The sequence below is a fragment of the Phoxinus phoxinus genome, assembly GCF_949152265.1.
Source record: "Phoxinus phoxinus genome assembly, chromosome: 22".
Classification (NCBI taxonomy): Eukaryota; Metazoa; Chordata; class Actinopteri; order Cypriniformes; family Leuciscidae; genus Phoxinus; species Phoxinus phoxinus.
In genome coordinates, this window is record NC_136897.1 from 26,160,296 (window position 1) to 26,183,463 (window position 23,168).

Consider the following 23,168-nt stretch of genomic DNA (forward strand, 5'->3'; position numbering starts at 1 on the left):
GCCATCAATATTGTAAACAGTTGTGCTGCTTCATATTTTTGTGAGAACCATGATGCATTTTTTCAGGATTGTTTAATGGTTATAAAGTTCAAAATAACCGCATTTTAATTAGAATTATTATAGAATTTTTTGTGCACAATGTATTTTTAGGTTTTGTAATCATGTAAAAGTCATGACTGAATCCTTTTTATTAATTTAATGCATCCTTGCTGAATAAAAGTATTAATTTCTCCAAAAACTCTGTAGTGCCCGCCGAAACTTTCATAATACGACATGTCCCAAAATATTTGAACAGGGTCACGTGTGAAAGAACTCCTCAAAATGACCAGCAGGGGGCGCGCGAGGCTCGTGCGAAACTCCACATGTTTCTCTTTGTTTTGACTGAGAACAAAAAGTAGCAGCCGAACTCAAACTGTCATTGTGTGTCAGGAAAAACTGCCTAAACATGGAGAACAGAGGACTGGAGAGAAGGTGCTCCTGTGACAGACTGCAGGCATACCGCACATGAGTGTGTGTAATATTGTGTGTCACGTCTAAATCAATCGTGTGTGTGTGTGTGTGTGTGTGTGAGAGAGAGACGCGACTTTCACGGATCTGCGCGTGTCTGGAGTGACAGAAGAGGGTAAGTTTGTTTTTTAATAACGTTTTCATTATTTTTGAAGCACATTCATACTATAGTGTTTATGTTTATTTACAGTGTATATTTATGTATTATAAAGTCCATTTAAGTGCAGCGCTCAACAAAAGTAGACATTTAACATGTTATAACTGTTTATATAGACCTATATATATAAGTTTGCGTTGATGGTTCATTAATAGCCTACTTTTAGTGATTATAGAAACATCAACACTAACACTGAATGTTTGACCCAGTGCATTAATGAGAATTATGTAGGACATTATTAAACTGGGACCAATAAATGTTCAAATCAGTTTGTTTTGAGATGTAAAACTTGCTTATTAATGTGTTTGGATAAAATATGGACAGCAGCTTCCCTGAATTCATGCACTTTAATGGGATAGTTCACCCAAAAATTAAAATTCTGTCATTTACTCACCCTAATGTTTTTCCAAACATGTACAGTAGCCTACAGTTTATTTCTTCTGTTAACACAAACTATATTTTGAGGAATGTTGGTAAACAGAAAGTTGATGATAGCCATTGACTTCCAGACTATTTTTGTCCTACTATGGAAGTCAACATAAAAGGATGAGTAAATGATGTTCATTTTTGGGTGAACTATCCCTTTAAGATTCCTCACATATTACTGTACTACTGTATGTCTTTCACACTGTATAAGACATTACAGTGGTATTCCATGTTGCTTTTATATTATAGTGTATTGATTTAAGAGTTGGCAGCAGTTTGCATTATGATATTCCTTGCAAGGTCATTCCAACCTGACGGCTAAACCTTAATGTATTTCAATATTATATTTGATGATAATTCTGGTGATCTGAATGGATTATATTTGTGCTTTCTTGTTAGAAATACTCAAAAATAATCAAATAAGATTAATGGCTCTCAAACGGGAAACAAACTCCAGAGGAAATAAGAACTTTGCCAACATCTTTATCCTTGACACAATGTGTGTTATTGTTCCAGGATTTATGGAGATTAGATTACGGCTGCTGGCATGTTATAGAAGTCGTACTGATTGTTTCCAGTGTTTACAGTTATAAGAAATTGTTGTAGTGGTACTAGTAACCTGCAAAAATGATTTGAAAGATTATCTGAATGCCAGTTCTCGTGTTTGTTTGATGCTACAGGTTTCTTCACAACATCATGAGACTGTGAGCTCAGCGTGGATCAGTTATGGCAGAAACCGACATCGACAAATCTCACCTGCCCGGTGTTAATGACGGTATGCGTGTTTCTGTTATGCATCTTTACTTCTTTTGCTATCTTCTCAGGTATGCATTTTAAAAGTGTGTGTAGGGAACCATATAAAAAAGTGTTTTAAAATCGGTTCCATTGGTTGCAAACTTTTTTCCCGCCATTGGCGAAATTTTCCAGAAGTCCATGTGTTCACTAGGGGGCGCTATTACACATCTTCTGGAAGAGGACAGAATCTCCGGGTCCAAAAACAAACGAAAAAAAAAAACGATTAGAAGCATTGCTTATGTATAATATTACTAATGCGGTCATCAAACATTAACCAGCAGCAAAACTGCCGCGTTAGCGAATTAAATGTCGACTCAGGAATCGGACGGTGAAGCTTTGTGGGTGTTGATGGACTCGATCTACTCGGTCTATGTTTTAATCATCGTTCTGAATCCGATCTGGACGAAGTCTTTGTAAAAAATGCGATTTTATCAGCTTTTTGTTCAAAATGCCCATATTCATGTGTTAAAAAAATGAATGAATTAAGCTAGAATTTTTTAAAAGCAGAATTTCTCTTCTTTCTTTCTTTTGATATTGTTCAGATATTCATACAACAAAATATTCCGGGGCCCAAAAAAACCCACAAGAAGTGATAGACTAAGCTATCATGGCACGCTTGATCTATTCGAGAAAACCTCAGATTGCTACCAGAGGAATTATCCTTTGTAATTGTAAGTGTGGTGTAAGCAGTGTATTGACTAAGCGAACATTTACACGACAGCGATGTACTAAAAACTCAAATGCTTATCCTTTGCTTGTTTCGCATACAGACGACAACGTTGGTAAAACGATCCCCATTCACAAGAATCCACGAAAACAACCAAAAACACTGTATTATGCTGCCAGGCCAGTAGATGGCGATGCCACTTTGTAAAGTAACACTACACACCTATTGATCTTATGCGCCAGAGAGGAAACAAGGGCGCCGCCATCTTTACAATATTGTCTTCGAACTTCCGTTTTTGCGGTCGCTCTGTATATTTCTATGGCATTGCTGTCCATGAGTAATTAGCTTTTGAAGTGGATTTACTTAATGGAGAGTTAACGAAAGTTATCATAAGGATTGTAATGTTTAAAGCAGATGTCTTAAGAAATGTCAGTAGACCGGGAAGATTTTAAAACGAGCCGTTCATTCATAAATGCGTAAGATCGCTGTGAAAATACAGACCGGAAGACAAAAGACAACGAGTGCAGCGCTGAAAAGGGGCGGGGCTACATACGGTCTATAGACTTTTTATTTTTTATTTTTTATTAAATGCTTGAAAAAAAAAAAACATTAACAACAATTATCATTATTGATAACATGACACAACTATAGACTGAACATACACATGAAAACGAAATTACACAGAAAATCGCTGGACTAAAACACTGAAAAAGATGCGTTTTCTGTTTGGACGAGGTCTAACTGTTGCTGACCATTCTTCATCTCCGCTACTGCATGCTGGAAGAAAATGCACTTGTAAAAACTATTTATGCAGCAAAATTACATGTAATTATCCATAATCTTTCAGTTTAGTGAAAGGAAAAGGAAATGGTATTGAAAAATGAAGGGCAAAACTGTCTGAATACTTAATCAGCACCTGGATGATATTCCTGTGCAGGTTTGCTGTTGTCTCAGTTGTTGTTTGGCAGGGCTGCTGTTGTGTGTTGTAGGAGATGAGATCAGCGGTCAGGAATGTGATGTGAGACCAGGACAGATCGAGAGAGAGAGAGAGAGAGTGCTACTGATACGAGCTGGAGAGCATCTGTCCACACACTCATCCTCTTATCTGCCCTGGATGAGCTCAAGAGCTTCCCAGCGTTCCTGTTTCTTAAACAGGATTTGGGTCCAGATTCCAATCTTCTCCCGATTTGGCCTAAAGCTGGAGGCAGGAAAGAGGTGTGAAGAGTTCAAGTGCAGGACAATTTAGATGAACTGCATACAAAGACAGACCTACAGTTTAGATAAGTTTACATCACAAATCTGTAAACAAGAAGAGCGCAGGAGGAACAGGAAAGTGCCGTTTGGTTGTTCATATAAACCTATATATGCACGGCTGTAGTTGTACCTAGAGAGCTGACAGGCTATCTGTGCATGAAACGGGACACTATATAAACCCTGTGAGAGGCCTATACCCACAATGCATTTTAAGGCCTTATATACGCTCCTGAAACGAACTGGGTTTCTTTGAGTTCAACTTCACTGCCGGATATTTATAGCTTCTGCTTCTGCTCCTCGTGCCAAATATAGACAAAGAACTGCAGGAGAAAGTGAGTGATTGGAAGAGGAGAGCAGCATACAGGAAAAGACGCTTGATAGTTTCATGCAGGGGTCCCGATTACTGTCTTTACTCTGTTCTCTTTGTTTGTGGGACTTGAATAGCACCATCTGTTTGTCCCGGGGGCCTCGGCTCAGCTGTGGGGGTCACACGGATGGATCTTATCCCAAATAATGCACGCTTAACCACCCTTCATCGTCCTCTGTCTCTGTAAGGGCTGACATTATTTATTCTTACACCTCGTAAACATTTATTCTAACAAAATTAGCTTTGTTCACTTTTCACCTCCAGGTGGCGCTAATTTATTTGGCTGTCAAAAATATTTGCTTTTAAAGAAAAAGTGCAACATTGCGTACAAAATCAGATACTTCCAGTATGCGGAAAAACAGTACGGCAACAGAGTAGTATCCGAATATTATTCATACTACTCCATATTCATACTATATAGATCGCTAAGTCAATTTAAATTCAAAAGTAGTAGCTACTCAGACAGCGATTTTGGATGCCCCATAAGTGATTCCTAAATTATTAATTCACTCTTTTAATAATTTACTCATCCTCATGTCATTCTAAACCCATTTGTCTTTCTTAACAATAGAAAAATAACAGATGTTTTGAATAATGTTCACATTGTTATTTGTATGTACAATAAATATAATGAGCAGGGCTTGATGAGCTTTAAAATCGTGCCATAAAACCACATTAGCATTTGAGGTCAGGAAGATTATTTTTTTTAAAGAAACTTATACTTTCATTCAGTAAAGATGCATTAAATTTATCGAAAGTGACAGCAAAGACATTTAATGTTATAGAGGATTATTTTTTTTTTTCAAATAAATGCTGTTCGTTTGATGCCTATAATCTTGAAAAATATAATATGGTCTCCACAAAAATATATTAAAAAGCACAACCTTTTTTTTAACATTGAAAATAATCAGCAAATCAGCGTATTAAAATAATTTGTGAAGGATCATGTGACACTGAAGACTGGAGTAATGATGCTGAAAATTCAGCTTTGATCACAGGAATAAATTGCATTTTATAATATATCAAAATAGAAAACAGTTATATTAAATTGTAATTTTTTAAAATAAATTAAATAAATGCAGCCTTAGTGAGCATAAGAGACTATTCAAAAGTGTTAAAAAAAATTGGAGTGTTAAAGTGTTTAATTTTCATAACTGTTGCTACTTTAACCCTCATCCTCAGCTGTGATTAAAATAATATTTTAATAATAATATTATTATAAAGGCATCAAAGCTGTTTCCGTTGGTTTCAGGAATTGCACGTCACTATTTCTGGTTTAAAACCGGTTCTAATTTTAAGTTGCACGACATCTGCTCTTGTTCTGCACAAAAACCCTTTCATGGCTGTGAGTATGCCAACCTTTATGAAACAAGCTTCTGTCCTGAGAGTGTCCATGTCAGCTTTTCCATCCAGGATCAGGGTGGAGGTGCCTACAGAACCAGCAGGGGTTTTTTCCTAACTTTTTCTCTTTTTTTTTGTTAAATCCATTTGCTTGAGCACCCGTGCTGTTTACTAACAGAAGAGCATGACGGACTGATGTAGGATGAGCTCACACTCGTGTGTGTATGTGCTTCATGACAGTAGACAGAGTTTGACGAATGGACGCAGGCGCATCTTTAAAAACGGTAAATCTAATGCAAAATTTCATTTAAAAAAATCGTGAGACTAGTACTTTTTAAGAATAGTAGCTGAGTTGTTTATAGAATCGTGCATACATAATATGTCTGTTAGTTGCAATGCATACCTGTGTTACTTTGTCATAGACTTCTTTGTGAGCATTTAATATGTCTTTAGAAATGTGCGACAGCACTGACAGATCTGTAATTAGACGACCCGTCTGATAATGGAGTGTCAGCTTTTATGACTCTGATGTTTAGCATGCTTGTGCAAGAGTCTGTGAGCTTTTATTAGCTCAGCGTGAGAGCATGAGACCGAGAGAGAAGGAGGGTTGTCATTTTATGTGTGTTTAATGTGCAGGGCTTTATTTGAGCTTCAGCAGAGCCTTGTGTGTGTGTGTGTGTGTTTGCTTGGATGTCTTTCTTCAGGTTGCTATTGTTTAATAGTCGTTAAGTGAGTGGACTCCTGTCAGAAATGGCATTTGAGTGAGCGCTTTTGGTCGTTCACATTGACACACCTCTGTAAGCTTATTGGGCATTATGTGCTTTTCCTCTGAGCCATTGTGTTAAAGTTGTTGACCCAGTTGGCTTGGCAGTATTTTCCTGTTTTGGCCCCAGTGTGGCATTATAGAGACAGAGATGGGCCAAAACATAAACCGGTCTTAGAGAATCAATTGCATGCACTGATAACGTTGTTTATTGGCACAAACTGTTGAGAAGGTAAATAATTGCACAAATACACCACTCAAAAATTAGTTTTGAGTAATTAAATTATTCAACTTAATTTGCACAATAACTTGCAGGCCAGTTGTGAGTGCTAAGATGTGGAGGATGTAGATTATTACCAAGATAGACTTTACAGCATCACTGCAATCCTGACTCCAGAATCAGCTTTATTAAAGGGGTGGTTGAGTATGATTTGACTTTTCTAACTGTAGTTAGTGTGTAATGTTGTTGTTTGAGCATAAACTACAACGCTCAAAGTTCAAAGCAAAGGAAGATATTTGCTTTTAAAGAAAAGGACTACAACAAACGGCTGGTAGGAACTACACAACATTCCTCCCGGGTTATTAAATGTACATAACTTATTATGTGCATTATTTAATTTATCAAAAACAATTTGTATTAGTTTTCTTTTTCGTCGACATTAATAACATTACACACAATAATCCCTGCTTTCAGCAGGTGGTCATTTTATTTTTGCCATGCAAATAATGCAGACTTTTCTCAAATAAAGTTATTTTAAGTTTTATGAATACGTTTGCATGTTAAAATGCCACATCTCTTTAGTGTCTTCACTCCTCATGTGCAATTATGGACTATATATTAGAATGAAATGTTTATAAACTGGAAATTTCTAGCTCAAAAGAATCTGATTTGATGAGCCTTTTTTACCTGTAAACTGCATGAAATAGACAAATGTGTGACAAAACTATTTGAATTTTAAGTTGCACCAGTTAGACTACATTTCAGCAAATTAACCATTTTATTTGATTTATTTGATTATTAATCAAATAAATGCATTGAACATTAGTATCAGTTACATTGCTGTTGTCCCGTGTTATAAAGATTACAGTAATTTTACTGTGGTAAAATCCCTATAATTAAGCCTTTAATGACCTGTTCATTTATAGTTTAACACTCTTGCCTATAATTGAGTGTTTTCCCCCCGCAGTGTGCCAATGTTTCTCTGTGTTAGAGGACGGCGCTCTGGCTCACAGTCTTCAAGAGCAGGAAAGTGAGTATAAGCATCTACTTCCTGTAATCTTGCTCATCATTCCTTAAGTTACTGGGTTAAAATAGGCCTGAGCCTGACTCTACTTTTTCATCTCAGTTGAGCAGTTTTACAGCACCAACATCCAGAAGAACCAGGCGGTGCAGAATGATGTTCGTTTGGCCCGGAGGCTTCAGGAGGAAGAGGAACAGCGAGTGGATCTCAGCCGAAACCAGCGGCACATGTAAGAGTCGTCAGGCCTCGACACGCTTCCCATCACTGAGTCAGCAACATCACTAAACCACATTTAGGATGTGCAAATGACTATGTGGAAAACAGATGCTTGACTCATTGTGTTGCGTAACTTGATTAGTTTGTGAAGTTAAAAAACTTGAGAGTAAAATCAGCGTGACGTGACTCAGGAGAGTTTGGTTTTCCCACTTTTCCCACAAAAATACAGTCAAAATTGTGAGATATTGTTACAATTTAAAATAACAGTTATTGAATTTATTCCCTTGGTGCAAAGCTGAATTTTCAGCATCATTACTCCAGTCTTCAGTGTCACATGATCCTTCAGAAATCAGTATAATATGATGATTTTCTGCTCAAGAAACATTTCTGATTATTATCAATGTTGAAAACTAAAAAAATAAAAGTATTTTATACTTTTTTATTTGCTGAATAAAAGTATTAATTACTTACTGATTAGTGTACATGATATTGCAACCAGCACAAAAGAGGACAGCAAAAAGCATATATGTGACCCTGGACCACAAAACCAATCACATAGGGTCATTTTTTTAAATTGAGATTTAGATTAAGCTTTCCATTGACGTATGGTTTATGATAGGACAATATTTGGCGGAGACACAACTATTTTAAAATCTGGAATCTGAGGGTGCAAAAAAATCAAAACATTGAGAAAATCTCCTTTAAAGTTGTGCATTTATGTTCACGATTGCGCTGCATTCACTCACAAAAATACATGTTTTATATATTTACGGTAGGAAATGTACATAATATCTTCATGGAACATGATCCTTACTTAATATCCTAATGATTTTTGGCATAAAAGAAAAATCTATAATTTTGACCCACACAATGTATTGTTGGGTATTGCCACAAATATACCCGTGCGACATGTGACGTGATCCAGGGTCACATATTATAAATATCATATGATATATTGAATCATTGAAACGCTCTGTCTGCTTCTCAGGGAGGAAGAGGACTGCAGATACGCACGGCTGATTCAGGACGAGCTCCAGAGGTGTGCTGAGGAGGCCAGGAGACGAGAGGAAGAGGATGAGGTGTGTGACATCAAAACATGACGACGTCAAACCTAAAAAAACACAACTTTTTTTATGGCTACCGTTAACTGTCTGGTTACCAACATTCTTCAAAATATCTTCTTTTGATATAAAAAAAAAAAACTATAACTCTACAAAAAAAAATCCACTTTGCCAGCTAATTACTCTTCGACAGCGATGCCATAGAAATATACAGAGCTACAGCAAAAACAGAAGTTCAAAGACACAATTTTAAAGATGGCTGCGCGCTTATTTTGATTATGATTATCAGATGTTTGGTATCATAAATGTTGCTTCTTTAGCTCAAATAATGCTTAGAATCTGGTCCATGCTCATTCGGGGTAAAGAAAACAGGCAACATCTCTATCAGAAAGATGATTGGCACCATATTGAATATTGACACCATATTGACACCATATTGATACATTCTAGGGGTGTCACAATATATCATGTCACAATATATCGCAATACAAAAAGGACAATATGTATCTTGGATAGTGCCAATCTGTATTGTGTATAGTTCACTCCATATGAAAATTACTGTGTGAGAAAAAAGAGTTTTAGTGTCAGTACTACATTAATCGTCTATATATAATGTTGAATAAAATGTATAATAATGCAATGGGGATATGGGAATAAGACAATGCCAAATGTCTTTTGTTACCAGTGAAAGAGTGCACGCATATTCGTCTAAAATAATTCTGTATTTTCAGCTTCAGAATCATGAATATTGTTATTCTGGTGTCACCATTGTCCTGTGCATTGGGTTTCCAGCAAGTCCAAGTCTATTCATTTACACCCCCAATGTAAAACTAAAGTTAGCATGTTAATCAACAGTACATTTTTTGCTAACCTTTTATCATAATCTTGGAGTATCGCAATAATACCGTATCGAATCTTGGCATGAGGGTATCGTTACACTCCTAATACATTCACCACATTGAACACTGTGATTTTTCCCATTCATTTCTGAGTGTTTTGTTCATTGCCCGTGGTTAATTATCACGTTAAGCTGATTAAAACACCTGTGTGAGGAGGCGCTTGTGTAGAGATGCTTTTGCAGAGAGCAATAAAGGACAGAAAGAACATAAAAGATTGAAGAGACTGAGAAGACTGAGGCCCGAGTCGGATCCTGCACTCTGATATCCATTGGCCTCAAGTATTCCTTTATGTGCTTTATTCGGCTGTTGGGCGACACTTCTGTCTCCTAAAGCAGCAGCTTTGTCATCATTGTTGTCAGGAGTGGTTTCTGAAAGTGTTCCCATGGCGATGTCTGTGGTGTTTCTGGGGTGACGAGTGGTTGGAGGAGGACCGCTCATCTGAAGGCCACGTCCCGCTGGATGAACACTGAGCTTCTGTATTTGTGGAAAGACTATTTACAAGAGGCTTTCTGAGGCCGTCTGTCTGGAGCCCTTTGGAAAAATGTCTTGAGGAAGTTGTAATTGGACTTATTTAAAGAGACATTCGCTTTGTTTCCATCCAAAGTTGAAAATTCAACTTGTGCTCAAAATTGGAATATGGCATAAAACATTTGTGAGTAAAGCACCCTTGTGTTTCAAGAGAATAAAACCATCACCTCCTACATAATTGGCGCTAAATATCTCTAATAAAAATAGTAGTTGTTGCAATTGAGGTGGGCAATTTCATACATCTTTTGAAACAGATGAAAAGCTTTGGCTCTCAATTTCAGAATGACCAAAACAATACTGTGCAATGCGGTTGGTCTGCTGGTTAAAGGATTAGTTCACTTTTGAAAAAAACTTTTGCTGATAATTTACTCACCCCGATGTCATCCAAGATGTCCATGTCTTTCTTTCTTCAGTCGAAAAGAAATTAAGGTTTTTGATGAAAACATTTCTCCATATAATGGACGTCAATGGGCCCCAAACGGTTCAAGGTCCAGATGACAGTGTCAGCGCCGCTTCAAAGGGCTTTAAACGACACCAGACGATGAATAAGGGTCTTATCTAGCGAAACGTTCGTCATTTCAAAAATAAAGAAAAAAGTGTAAGTTTTATAAGCACAAATGCTCGCCTTGCTCTGTTCTGTGATGCGTGTTCGTGACGTTGAAAAGGTCGCGCTTGACGTACCGAGTCAGTGTTTACAAATGTGCACATATACACATATTCATATTAGCGTAAAATGGCCATTTCGTGTGCGTATCCTGGTGTTGTAATATTAAAAAGCCTAAAAGAAAATTTTCGTCAGGACAGAAATTTTTTACTTTTCATAGAAGCGTGACCTTTTCAACGTAACTGCGTATTACGTGACGTCACGAACGCGCATCACAGAACAGAGCAAGGCGAGCATTTGTGCTTATAAAACTTAAACTTTTTTATTTATTTTTGAAATGACCGTGAATGAGCGTTTCGCTAGATAAGACCCTTATTCATCGTCTGGTATCATTTAAAGCCCTTTGAAGCGGCACTGACACTGTCATTTGAACCGTTGGGGCCCATTGACATCCATTATATGGAGAAATGTTTTCATCAAAAACCTTAATTTCTCATTGACTGAAGAAAGAAAGACATGGACATCTTGGATGACATCGGCGTGAGTAAATTATCAGCAAAAGTTTTTTTTCAAAGTGAAATTAATCCTTTAATACAGTTATCCAATCACATCCTCTAATGAGAGAAAGTCATCTGAGTTTTTAGATGGACATCGAGGGATTTTTTTTGTTGATTATGTTTCCAACAAAGTTCATGCACGTCTTCTTATTGAATAAAAAAATTATCTGTCTCAACAGAGGCGTGATATAATGTTCACTTTTAGAATTAATGCACATCTTGCCGTTTCCATCTAGGTAATGTTGATTTGTATTTTTGCCGTTTATTTGCGAGGTATTTTGAACATGGTGTAAAACAGGGACATTTCCTGAGACGTGACGGCTAGAACCGGGATAGGCTTCCAGAAACTGGTAATATCTTGTGGTGTTTTGTGTTTTGTTGTGGTTTGCAGCCTCTGTGATTCAACAGAAGAGGAACGTCCATCAGCACTTGCTCTGTTTGTTAACTCAGTCGTTCTGCGTGGACACCTAGTGTTGTTGACTGTCCTTTCTGCCTAGTGGCGACAGTATTATTAGCCTGCTAGCTGAGCAGTTCAGTGGAGTAGAAGAGATTTGTACTGGTACTTATCTTTCTGTGTTTCTGCCAGCCTGTGAACAAAGTCTAGCAGTGTGAATGTACCGTGTGGAGCTGTAGCCTTTTCTTATTCTGGCTGTAAACTCAGTTTTCCAGTAATATCTAAATGTATCCATCTGTATCTTGGCAGATTGGCAGTGTCTTGTTCTTCTGACGATATTTTCCTAGAATGACATCTTTATCTGAGTGACCCTTGTCAACACTATGCCAGCTATTTCAAAACTATGCTCACTTCACAAAGCATAAAGCTCATAGCACTCAAGAGCACACGAGAGAAACACTATTGGCTGGGCAAGTCTATTTAGATCACTATACTTTGCCAATTTTATATGCAATTCATTCAAAGTGCTTTACATTGGCATAGTTAAGAATAGTGAAATAATCAGACAAAAGTCAAAGTTAACTTAATGTCTGTCATGACAACTCTAAGTGTTTGGTAAAGGATATTGAATATAATGTTGATATGTTTGGTCCTAGCGGAATAGATCTGCTACGTTATTCTCTGTGTGTGTGTGTGTGTGTGTGCGTCTGTCTGTCTGTCTGTCTGTCTATCTGTGTGTGTGTGTGTGTGTGTGCGTGTGTTTGTGTGCGTGTTTGTGTCTGTGTGCGTCTATCTGTCTGTCTGTCTGTGTGTGTGTGTGTGTGTGTTTGTGCGTCTGTCTGTCTGTCTTTCTGTCTGTCTATCTGTGTGTGTGTGCGTGTTTGTGTCTGTGTGTGTGTGTGTCTGTCTGTCTGTGTGTGTGTGTGTGTGTCTGTCTGTCTGTCTCTGTGTGTGTGTGTGTGTGTGTGTGTTTGTGTGAGAGAGAGAGAGCGTGTGTGTGTGTGTGTGTGTGTGTGTGCGTGCGTGCATCTGTCGGTCTGTGTGTGTGTGTGTGTGTGTGTGTGTGTGTGTGTGTGTGTGTGTGTGTGTGTGTGTGTGTGTGTGTGTGTGTGTGTGTGTGTGTGTGTGTGAGAGAGAGAGAGAGAGCGTGTGTGTGTGTGTGTGTGTGTGTGTGTGTGAGAGAGAGAGAGAGCGTGTGTGTGTGTGTGTGTGTGTGTGTGTGTGAGAGAGAGAGCGTGTGTGTGTGTGTGTGTATGTGTTGTACAAAAGCATGTTAGACACACACATTCCCACTTGAGTTGTTGAGGCCTGAATCGTTGGTGGGCCGGTGGGGCTGGGCATCAGAATGGAAACTCTTCCACCATGGTGCTGCACAATGAGAAATGCCTCACCGTGGTGCTGAGGGCATGTGGATTGTTATAACTGAACTACTTCAACTCTTCAGTCTGTAGGACACACGTTTTGTAAACCCTCAGTCGCAACGTAAGTGCTGGAATACCCATGCATCCTCTGATGTTGTGTGTTTATTTGTGTAGTCATTGCATTGACTTTCCCATGGGGAATTCTCTGTCTGTTTAAAAGAAATGCAGTAAAACCCCCTTCAGGGAACATCCAGACATCCCGTTGATTAAATATAGGGACTGTCTTGATGGACAATCAGTCAAATGATAACAAATGAAGTGCAGCCAAAAAAAAAAAATTTATTTCATAATTTAGGCCTACCTTAAACTTCACTCTGTTTGGCACACAAACCTATGGCTTCAGGAGATATAGTGAATTAATAGTTTTTAGTTAATAGTTCTGTTGTCATTCTGTCCTCAGTCTGCTTTATGGTTTATGAGATCATTTTTTGGGTGAACTGGCCCGTTAATAGCGTGACTGCCCAAACCTCCTTTTTACTTTACTGTCCTCTAGTGGACAACTGATGTATATACTTTATAGTGTTTGTCTCTTTTTCTTCCTTAAGGAAAACCACATAAGATGAACTTCATACTAAAAAGTACCTTACATTGAAATTTAATTATGGATTTTAAATGTTATTTTTAATGTGTGACTCACTTCCTGTCTTTAGTTTCTCTAATTTAGCCACCAACTCCTGTTGCTTATGCTGTTAGTGTACTGTATAAAATTAAAATGGTTTCCTTCTCCATTTAATTCATAAATTATCACAAAACCAGGACAACAATGTCACATTATGTGTCAGACCTGTGTAATAGTGCTAAATAAAAATGTACCCATGGTAAGCATGCCAAAATACTATTCATTTTCCTACAGTTTATATATTTCATGTTGACTTCAAACAAATTCAGAAAACTGTTTAAACCATGAGTTTATTATGATATTACTGTAGTTACAGCGACTGTGGTTAATGTGGTATTTTGGCGGAAACTGGTTAGGATCAAGGGATATCCTCAAAGTCAGATGGTTGTTCTCCAAACTTCTGCTGCTCATGTGCAGCTTTATAATGCATGCTTCAGTGCTCGTGTGCATTATGCGGTTATCTTCCGTGACGTCACGTCAGTGTGTAAATAAGGCCTCAGAAGTGCTCAGCTCAGGCGAGGTGTGTGTCCTGAGAAGCGTCTCTGTGGGCGTCACACGTATAGAGTGTGTGTAGGTGTGTGTCTGTGTATGAGCTGTACTTTCCACGGGTCTGGTCTGCATGTACTCTGGCGGGTGTCAGTCTGGGTTTTCGCCCTGAACGATGATGTGCTTTTGTTCGAGTGACTGATGGAACTTTTACGGCCTACTCTGACACCTCTGCTGTTTGATCTTAACTCAGACCAGTGTGTGTGCGTGCGTGGGTGCGTGCGTGTGTGTGTGTGTGTGTGCGTGCGTGCGTGTGTGTGTGTGTGTTCTGAGGTCTTATTATGACTATCATCACCTCTCCTCCACCCTGATGCAATAGAGATATACTGTATTCAGTTTGGCCGTTGTTAAGCCGCTTCTGGCCTGTCAGTTAAGCCAAAATTCAATGTTAAATAATAATGAACAGAACACTGTTGACTTTCTTAATGCATGTTAAAAATTACAGCTGAATTAAAAAAAAAATATATATATATATATATATATATATATATATATATATATATATATATATATATATATAAAAAAATTTATATATACATTTTTTTTATGCAGCTTTAATAAAAAAATATATATATATAAAAAAAATATATAAAAACAAGAAGACAAAAGCATACAGCAATATTACTCAAACTGAAACTAATATTAAAATGAAAACAAATTAAATTGCCTGTTTTTTTGTGAACTTATTCCCAATGGATGAATCCAAATCTCATATTTAAAAATAATAATAATAATTCATTACATTTATATAGCGCTTTTCTCGACACTCAAAGCGCTTTACATAGAAGGGGGGGATCTATTGGGTGGAACATCCATCATCCATTTACTTCTGATATGTACTTTTTCCACTCGGAAATATGTCACACTAGGCATGTGTTTTGTTATTTTCTCTATGGCTTGCTCAGCTAGGGTTTCAAAGAGTATTATTGACTCCACTGACACCATCGGATGAGAACAAAACTATAATAATGCTCTTCAACACTTTTATTGAACTGAATTGAATCAACATTGAATTGACTTGAGCTGAATAACAACACTATTGTCTTCTGTAGAGCTGCCTTACAGCGCAAATTTAATTTGATACATAATTGATGAATTTTACAACAGTAACACTGTTATCGTCCTGTTTTATTCATGTGAATCTGCTTTGAAATGATCTGTATTGTATAAAGCACCATAATAAGTATTATTATTGAATTTGTGTGTGTGAATTGTTTTGTGAACAGGAAATTGCTAAATGTGAATTGTTTTGTGAACAGGAAATTGCTAAACGGCTGCAGGAAGAAGAAGAAACGGAGATGAGACGGCAGAGGGCTGATGCCGGTCACCATGAAAACGACTGTGTGTCTCCTCTATGTGAAGGTAAATGTGTATTGTTAAGAGACATGCTGATATGTTGCACGACTATGTTAGGCTTTGGTCTTAAAAAGCTGTTCTCCTTCCGTCAGGGTTGGGAATCTGGGAGCAGGTGCTTCAGGACGCCGAGCTGGCCCGTAGACTTCAGGAGGAAGAGGAAATGTTGCCTCGCAGAGATGTACGCTACATTGAACGTATTTTATTTGCTTACACACACACTTGAGGTCTGCTACTCCAACCGAGCCTGGTTTCAAACCAGGGTTCTGGTTTGCATAGGGTTCGGGACTAGTATTACTTTGTTTTTGGAGATTGTGAATATCTTTGTGCTTACGGAGCCCTTATGGGACATGGTGGTGAGGAAAAATAATAAGTCAATAATTGCGTTCCCTCACAAAAACTTTTGTGTTCTTTACGACGTAACGCAAAAATTGTTTGCTCAATCTTTGAATTTGACAGTATCTGAATGAAATTTTATTTGAAATTAAAATTTAATGACAATGCAGTACTCTAAATAACTCACATTGGTAATTGAAATAAAATAAAATACAAACATTTTATTACAAAAATGTAACTTAAAAAAACTTGACCTTAAAAAAACTATTTAGATAAAAAATTAGAAATGGTGCTTTGGTAACTAACAGAAATAAAGTAAGTTGAAGTAAAACAATTATTCAAACTAAAAACAAATTAAAGCTAAATAGAAATATAAAAAAATAATAAAATCACATAATAAAATTACTCAAACTTAAATTAAAATTTTAAATGAAAACTGAAAATATACAAATAAAAGCAACTTCAAATTATTAATAAATGCTATAATAGTATATAAATAATACGAAAATAACATTCTTTTATTTATAAAAAAAATATAAAAAAGCACATCACAAAATTACAAAAACATTTTTTTAATTAAATGAACACTGAAAATATAAAAATAAAAGCTTCAAAATATGAATAAATATTATAATTGTATATAAATTATGACTAAATTATAAGTTTGCTACTAAAACAACACGCATAGTATTTATTATTATGTCTTTTGTTTAGCAGTGTCCTCGCAGCTCTGGATCTGAGGTGGACTTCATTGCGGCTCAAGTAGCCCAAGATGAGGTAAACAAAAGCTGTACAGATTGATAAAAAGATGTAATCCATATTTTCCTGGAATGGAGATTAAATTGAGTACATCAAATGACATACTTCTTGATTCTCAAACGTCTGAAGAAAGATCAGCTGTGGTGATATAACTCTCTAACTGCTCATCAGGAGATCGCACACTACATGCAGCAGCGCCGGCAGAGGAGAGTCACCGACAGGCCACGAGACCTAGAGATCCAGACCAGACCAGCTGAGCCTACAGATGAAGGAAACACCACAACCAGGAAGGTCTGAACAAGCCTCATCCGCTTAAGGAAAACACAACTGATTATTTTATTGCTTTTTTTCATCAGTTGTGAAAAGTAAAGCATGCAAACACGCAAAACAAACTTAATTTCCATCACACTAAAAAAACATGGTGTAGAAACATTTTTCGCTCAGAAACTGCTTGTAAATCTCACTAACAGTTACCGTACAAAGAAACTGCAAGGAACACATTGAATTAATTGGGAAATTTTAAAGCAGAAAAACTGAAATGCTATTTTCTGGTAAAACGTACACCTATAATCTTTATTTACAACTTCAAAAAATATAATTTTACTGTATATAAGTGTTTAAGGTGAAAGAAATCTGTAGCATTAAAGCACACAAATGATGCTTTCGCTTTTGATGTGCAATATACAGTATATATTCATTTATAGGGGAGCCTTTGTCTTAATTTTGTTTTTGGGGGTCTACTAGAATATTTTCATGTATGAATGTAAAAAAATAAATAAATGTCCCATATTCTCCATTGTTGCAGCTCCTCTCTTTCAGTGCTGCGTTCCAGTCCAAAATTGTCACTCGCTAACTTCCCTCCGTCTCATTCACATTCACTCGGATGTACGTCATTGCTTACATTGCACGAGTGCCACTTCTGTCGGAAACTGCGATGGGCAGTTGAACTGGATCACTTGGAATCAGCTGTGGAGTTGATGTATTATAATTTTTTTTAAATCCCTTTAAGAATTTGTTGAATGCAGCATCCAAAAGTATAGGTGTGTTTGGGTTGCTTTAAATAAAAATAAAAAATCATTAATATATCATAAAGTTGTTTGTTGTGGGGTGATTAGACGAGATCTGTGGTGACGTCCCACCATGCAGTACGATTGTAACGTCACCACAGATCTCGTCTAATCACCCCACAACAAACAACTTTACAGCTCTACTACACTTTGTGAAGTGAACGAGGGTCTGTCCATATAAACTTCCTCGTCCACTTCACGAAGTGGAACGCACTTCAAAATGGCGGCAGGGATTCCCCCGAGGGGAAGTGCTTAGGGAAGTTCGCAAGTGCCTGTCTAAAAGTGGACTGGAACCATAGACAGTATATAAGATGGACACAGCGACCCCATAGACTTCAACGGAGAAAAGTGAAGCCCATTTGAAGCACTCACTTCCTGATCGCCAGGCGAACTGCGCAGGCTCAAACTGAGCTTGAACACGTGAGCAACGTGTCTAAACAGTTGTCAGTCTTCTAGTAGCTGTGCCGAGAGAAATCTGAATCATTCCCTTCCGAATCTCGCAGAGACGGAGAGCGTGAGCATTAGCTGTCCATGAGCTAGCAGTAGGATCAACTTTATCACTCTCTGTGGGCTACTCCCTTCACTTTATCGGACTTTATGCCTCCACGTCCCCCCGATTGGCCGTGAGCTTCTCCGCCGGTCTATACGGTAATTTCTCTACAGTGCGACAGAGAGTCGCGTGAGTTATGACGCAATCGTTAGCCTATTTTTACAAAAACGGCTTCTACGGGGCCATAACGTAAGGTACAAGGTAATGGAGCCTTTTATACATTGTCGAGTTTCTTTAGAAATAAATAATGGACAAATGGAGTCTTTGGACCCCTCAGATGTAAAGTTATTCGCTGTCAAAGTGACGCAAAAATGAATGGGAGTCAATGGAATGCTAACAGCAGGTGAAGTTCTGCTACAATGGCGGCGCCCGCGGAGGCTTCAGTTTCCGGCGGATGGATTACCCCCTTGACTGGAACGCAGCACCAGTCTGTCAGTAACGCTCCGTTTAGTTCCTGTCTCTATGAAGCCCCTCCTTCTGAAAAGCACAATGTGCTCTGATTGGTCAGCTGGAGCAATGTGTTGTGATTGGTCAATCGCCTCGACATGTTTGGGAAATGTCCCGCCCCTTTCCATAACTGCCAGTTTCAACACACTACTAACTAACTCAACCAAGCCCCGCCCCTTTATTTAGCATATGCCTCTGCAGGAATTATTTAAATGAGGAATATTGTGACGTGTTCGTTCCCGGAAGAAACTCAAGACTACAATGGAGGCGTTTCAGGAGTTCAGAAACACTGACACTGATATAGAGAATAACTCTCGCTGGAGGGACTCAATCAGCAACATTACACACTAAAGAGAGTTGAATATGTAAAAAAAAAAAAAAAAAAACTTAACTTGACCCCTTTAATTCATGGTGTGGATGGAATTTGTTTTACATTTTAATGTTGGTGTAAATGGACACGTGTTGTCTTTAATTCCAGGCTCTTCAGATGCTGCGAGAGAGGCTGAACTCAGACGGACTGCATTCGCCAGTGGAAGAGGAAGACTACACCATCGAAAACCATCTAGCAAGCCCATCATGCACTGCACTGTAAGTCACACAATCTTTATCACACACATTCACACAATCTGCCGTTTCTCGAGAATGCCTTTCAACAGTTACTGTGTCTTTACACCTTGTTTATCTCTTTTCAGCCGAAACCAACACATGCACAACATTGCAGAGGAACTGGACCCAACGTTCAAGGCTAGAAAGCGTGAGAACCAAATTTCCACCAGCCCCCCGTCAGGTACAAATGCATGTTATATAATAGGGAAGTTCAATAGCTGTATTTGTGCCACATCAGAAGTCATTTCCTGTTTCCTCGGCAGGTTTGTGCTTGGCCACTCGTAACCCGCACAGTATCTTTTATGACTATTTACCAGAACCCACCTTCATACCACCAACTAAACGCCAGAGCGAGAAAGCAGGACGTCACAAAGCCAAAGACAAGAAAGAGAACTGTAAACAACAGTGAACGTATGACTAATTCAGTGCTGTCTCTCGGCACTCTTTTAAACTGAATAAACAAGTGTTGTATAATCAATTTTACGGACACAGATTTTATATAAACTGTTGTTAGACTGAGTTTATAACTGGTGATGTTCCATTCATGCACTTATAAAAAAGGTTCTATATAGAACCCTGTGGTTCTCGACTCAATTTGAAAGATCTCTTTAAGAAGAAAGGTTCTATATACAGCGCTATGCATAAGTGAACACACCTGTGCTAAAGTTGACTAAAAAGAGGAATAAAAAAATCATATTTTGGAAATTGATCTTAATGCCTTAATTTAAAAAAATGAGGAAAAATCCAACCTTTAAGGACACCAATTTTCTTTGTGAATGAATAATGTATCGTAAATAAATACATGTTCTTCCTTAAAACACAGTGTGCATAAGTCAGGACACCCCTATGTTAAATTATTAAAGGCCAGTTATTACATGGATCCAGGATACTATGATCCTGATAAAGTTCCCTTGGCCTCTGGAATTAAAATAGCCGCACATCCTCACACACTCTTCACCATACCTGGAGATCGGCATGATTTATTGCAGTTCGCCTAACAGCTGGTGTGATTTGCATTGAGAGATGATCTTATGGAAAGTTCCCCATGCCGATCTCTAGGTCTGGTGAAGGGTGTGCGAGGATGCGGATATTTTAATGATCCATGAAATAACTGAATAAATCTGCCGGCCTCTATGGGAAGTTAACATAGGGGTGTCCTGACTTATGCACACTGTGTTTTAAGGAAGAACATTTATTTATTTACGATACATTATTCATTCACAAAGAAAATTGGTGTCCTTAAAGGTTGGAGTTTTCCTAATTTTTTTATTAAGGCATTAAGATCAATTTCCAAAAGATATATATTTTTTATTCCTCTTTTTAGTCAACTTTAGCACGGGTGTGTTCACTTATGCATAGCACTGTATATCCTTTCATAATACTTTGTTTAATGGGCTATTTCATTTTTCTTGTGATAAAGGATATTTACGAGCTGTTTAATTCATACAATTTTATTAAAATGAATGAATTAAAACTAAATCCATAAAATGATCCCATGATAGAAGGTTCTATATATGAAGCGCCTGACAGAACACTTTAATGTTCTATATAGAACCTTTTCTTCTTAAAGTGTGCAACTTGTAAATGGAACGACACTTGAAGTTGGTTTTCCAACTGTGATTTCCTCCTGGTGTTGAATGGCGACACACAAACATGACGGCAGCCAGGGAAATGTAATGTACATAGTTCATGAGAAACACTCGCTTTTAATCTATCAAAATACACAGAGTCAAAGTTCCTTTATTATATGATGATACAAACACTGTCATTTTTTAAAATCTCTGTTAAATGCACCTGCAAAATGAATATTATAGAGTGCTGCAGGGACACTGTATTATTGTTGGCCAAAACCAGGAAACGAGTTAACATTCAAGCCAATGTGTTTTTTAAGGTCTGTTGTTAAGGTCACTCACGACATAAAATACATCATTAATGTGATTTTTGAAAGCTTTTACTTCTCTTAAAAAATAGGTTATCAGAGACATTAAATGTCATTAGACTGGACAGGTAAACTCATCTACATCTACTCAGCCTCATGGTTTATAATGTAAAGTTGTTCACTTGTGAAGATTATCATGATGAACAAAACTTTTGTTGGTCACATACCTTATTTTCTGCAATAATCCAAAAATCGGATTGGGTTTTGTCAATGCGGATTGCGGTTTGCACTACAAAAATGCGTCATCACTGCAGCGCCTTACTAGTGATGCTTCACAATTTGATTTCCAAGAGACAAAACTTTATTGACAATCAAACACCTGCTAAGATATCACTCTCCGTGTGTTGGGCAATAGATCATATTTATGGTCAGAAGTTGGAAATATTAAGTGTAAAGATTGCACATCTGATTTTGGATGGAATGAGGCATAATCTGCGATTGTAAACAAGACTCTCATGGTTACATTGTGATAGAAGAATGAATATATCGGGGGGTTTTATCTCCAGGTGTTTATATGAGTCATTTAATGTACATGCAGTGGAATAACATCTTTGTTAACTAAAACAGGTCAAATGGAAAAAAAATAGCAAGAGTTAACTGAAGGATAATACACCAGAAACCTGTGATTTTATGTTTATGAAAGGGATATTATTTCTACTGTTGTGCTTCAAAATTGCTTTTTTTCACAGCATTTTCAAAGGGTTTTATTCCACATTTGTTTTTTTTTAATTTGTGTTGCTCATTTTCACTTCTAAAAAAAGTGAAACAGCAGCAGCTTTTGCTGAGAAAAAAAAAATGCAATGGTATTGCGAAACGTGATTCTAGGGTCAGAGGTCATAAAAGAACATGTCTTTTACTGGAATGTGAAGACTCAGGGTTTTTGAAGTTGGAAATTTCAATGGATTTAAAATAATGCTATGCAGGGGAATTCAGATGGTGTTGAATTAAACTATGAAACGGCGTCACATCCTGACAGCCTACAGTATTTCAGTGCAGAGGTCTCTGCTCCCCCCACACACACTGTAACCTTTTGTGCACCGTGGCGATGATGACGACATCCTCATGAACGCCTCTCTGTTCTCTACGGCTAAAGGGCAACTGAACTTCTACAGTTTAAAGGTCTCATATTTTTTTTTGTATTATGTGTTAACATCTTTTGTGTTTTCATAATAAAAGTAATCTGAGCACAATGATTTCGTACAGGCTGATTTATTATCAAACATAAAACAATTCTCAAATTTCCCTTGAATACAACTTTATACATCTTACAACCTGAATGGCAATTTATTGATTTACAAAAGAACAATGATATAGATCAGGATTTCCCAAACTGAGATTTTTGTGAGGTGATAAAAAAAAAAAATCATAAAAAATATAAATAAAATGTTTGTTTACCTGCATGTCATGTGACTGTTAACAAACATCAGAGAACATTGTTACGTTATTTAAATATAGAAAAAAAAATTGAAATATTTTACAAAAAAGAGGTTTGGCTAACAAAAAACAACTACATTTACTACATTTGCCATGTCGTCATGTGACCACCAGCTGCCATTCATAAATCCTCTCCCGTGGCCTCGTGGGACAGTAAAGTGTCCATCATACACACACTTCAGAATCTCACCGGAAGTAGTAGGTCATCCGGGTACTTTTTGGCTACTGTGAATTTGGACATACTTTTGTCAGATTCTGTTTTTCACCCTCTATATAGTAGGGAAGTATGTGATTCCTGATGCAGCCGAAGTTGC

At 37.5% G+C, this 23,168-nt stretch overlaps 1 protein-coding gene across 4 annotated transcripts; it reads left to right on the forward strand.

Moving 5' to 3' along the window:
* The first annotated feature begins 346 nt into the window (after positions 1-346).
* On the forward strand, positions 347-22,608 carry ccdc50b (coiled-coil domain containing 50b). 4 transcript variants are annotated; one of them, XM_079598589.1, is made up of 13 exons: positions 347-622; positions 1,771-1,865; positions 7,465-7,527; positions 7,624-7,747; positions 8,723-8,813; positions 15,623-15,725; positions 15,812-15,897; positions 16,767-16,829; positions 16,983-17,102; positions 19,354-19,463; positions 19,568-19,662; positions 19,745-20,303; positions 20,632-22,608. In XM_079598589.1, the coding sequence occupies exons 2-12, from the start codon at positions 1,817-1,819 to the stop codon at positions 19,888-19,890; spliced, it is 1,050 nt and encodes a 349-aa protein (XP_079454715.1). In that variant the 5' UTR covers positions 347-622; positions 1,771-1,816; the 3' UTR covers positions 19,891-20,303; positions 20,632-22,608. The 4 variants fall into 4 exon arrangements, with proteins under 4 accessions (XP_079454715.1, XP_079454716.1, XP_079454713.1 ...); XM_079598590.1 differs by lacking the exon at positions 20,632-22,608 and having other exon boundaries at positions 16,770-16,829; positions 19,745-20,040; XM_079598587.1 differs by lacking the exons at positions 347-622; positions 1,771-1,865; positions 20,632-22,608 and adding an exon at positions 5,641-5,798 and having other exon boundaries at positions 19,745-20,040.
* Positions 22,609-23,168: the final 560 nt, after the last annotated feature.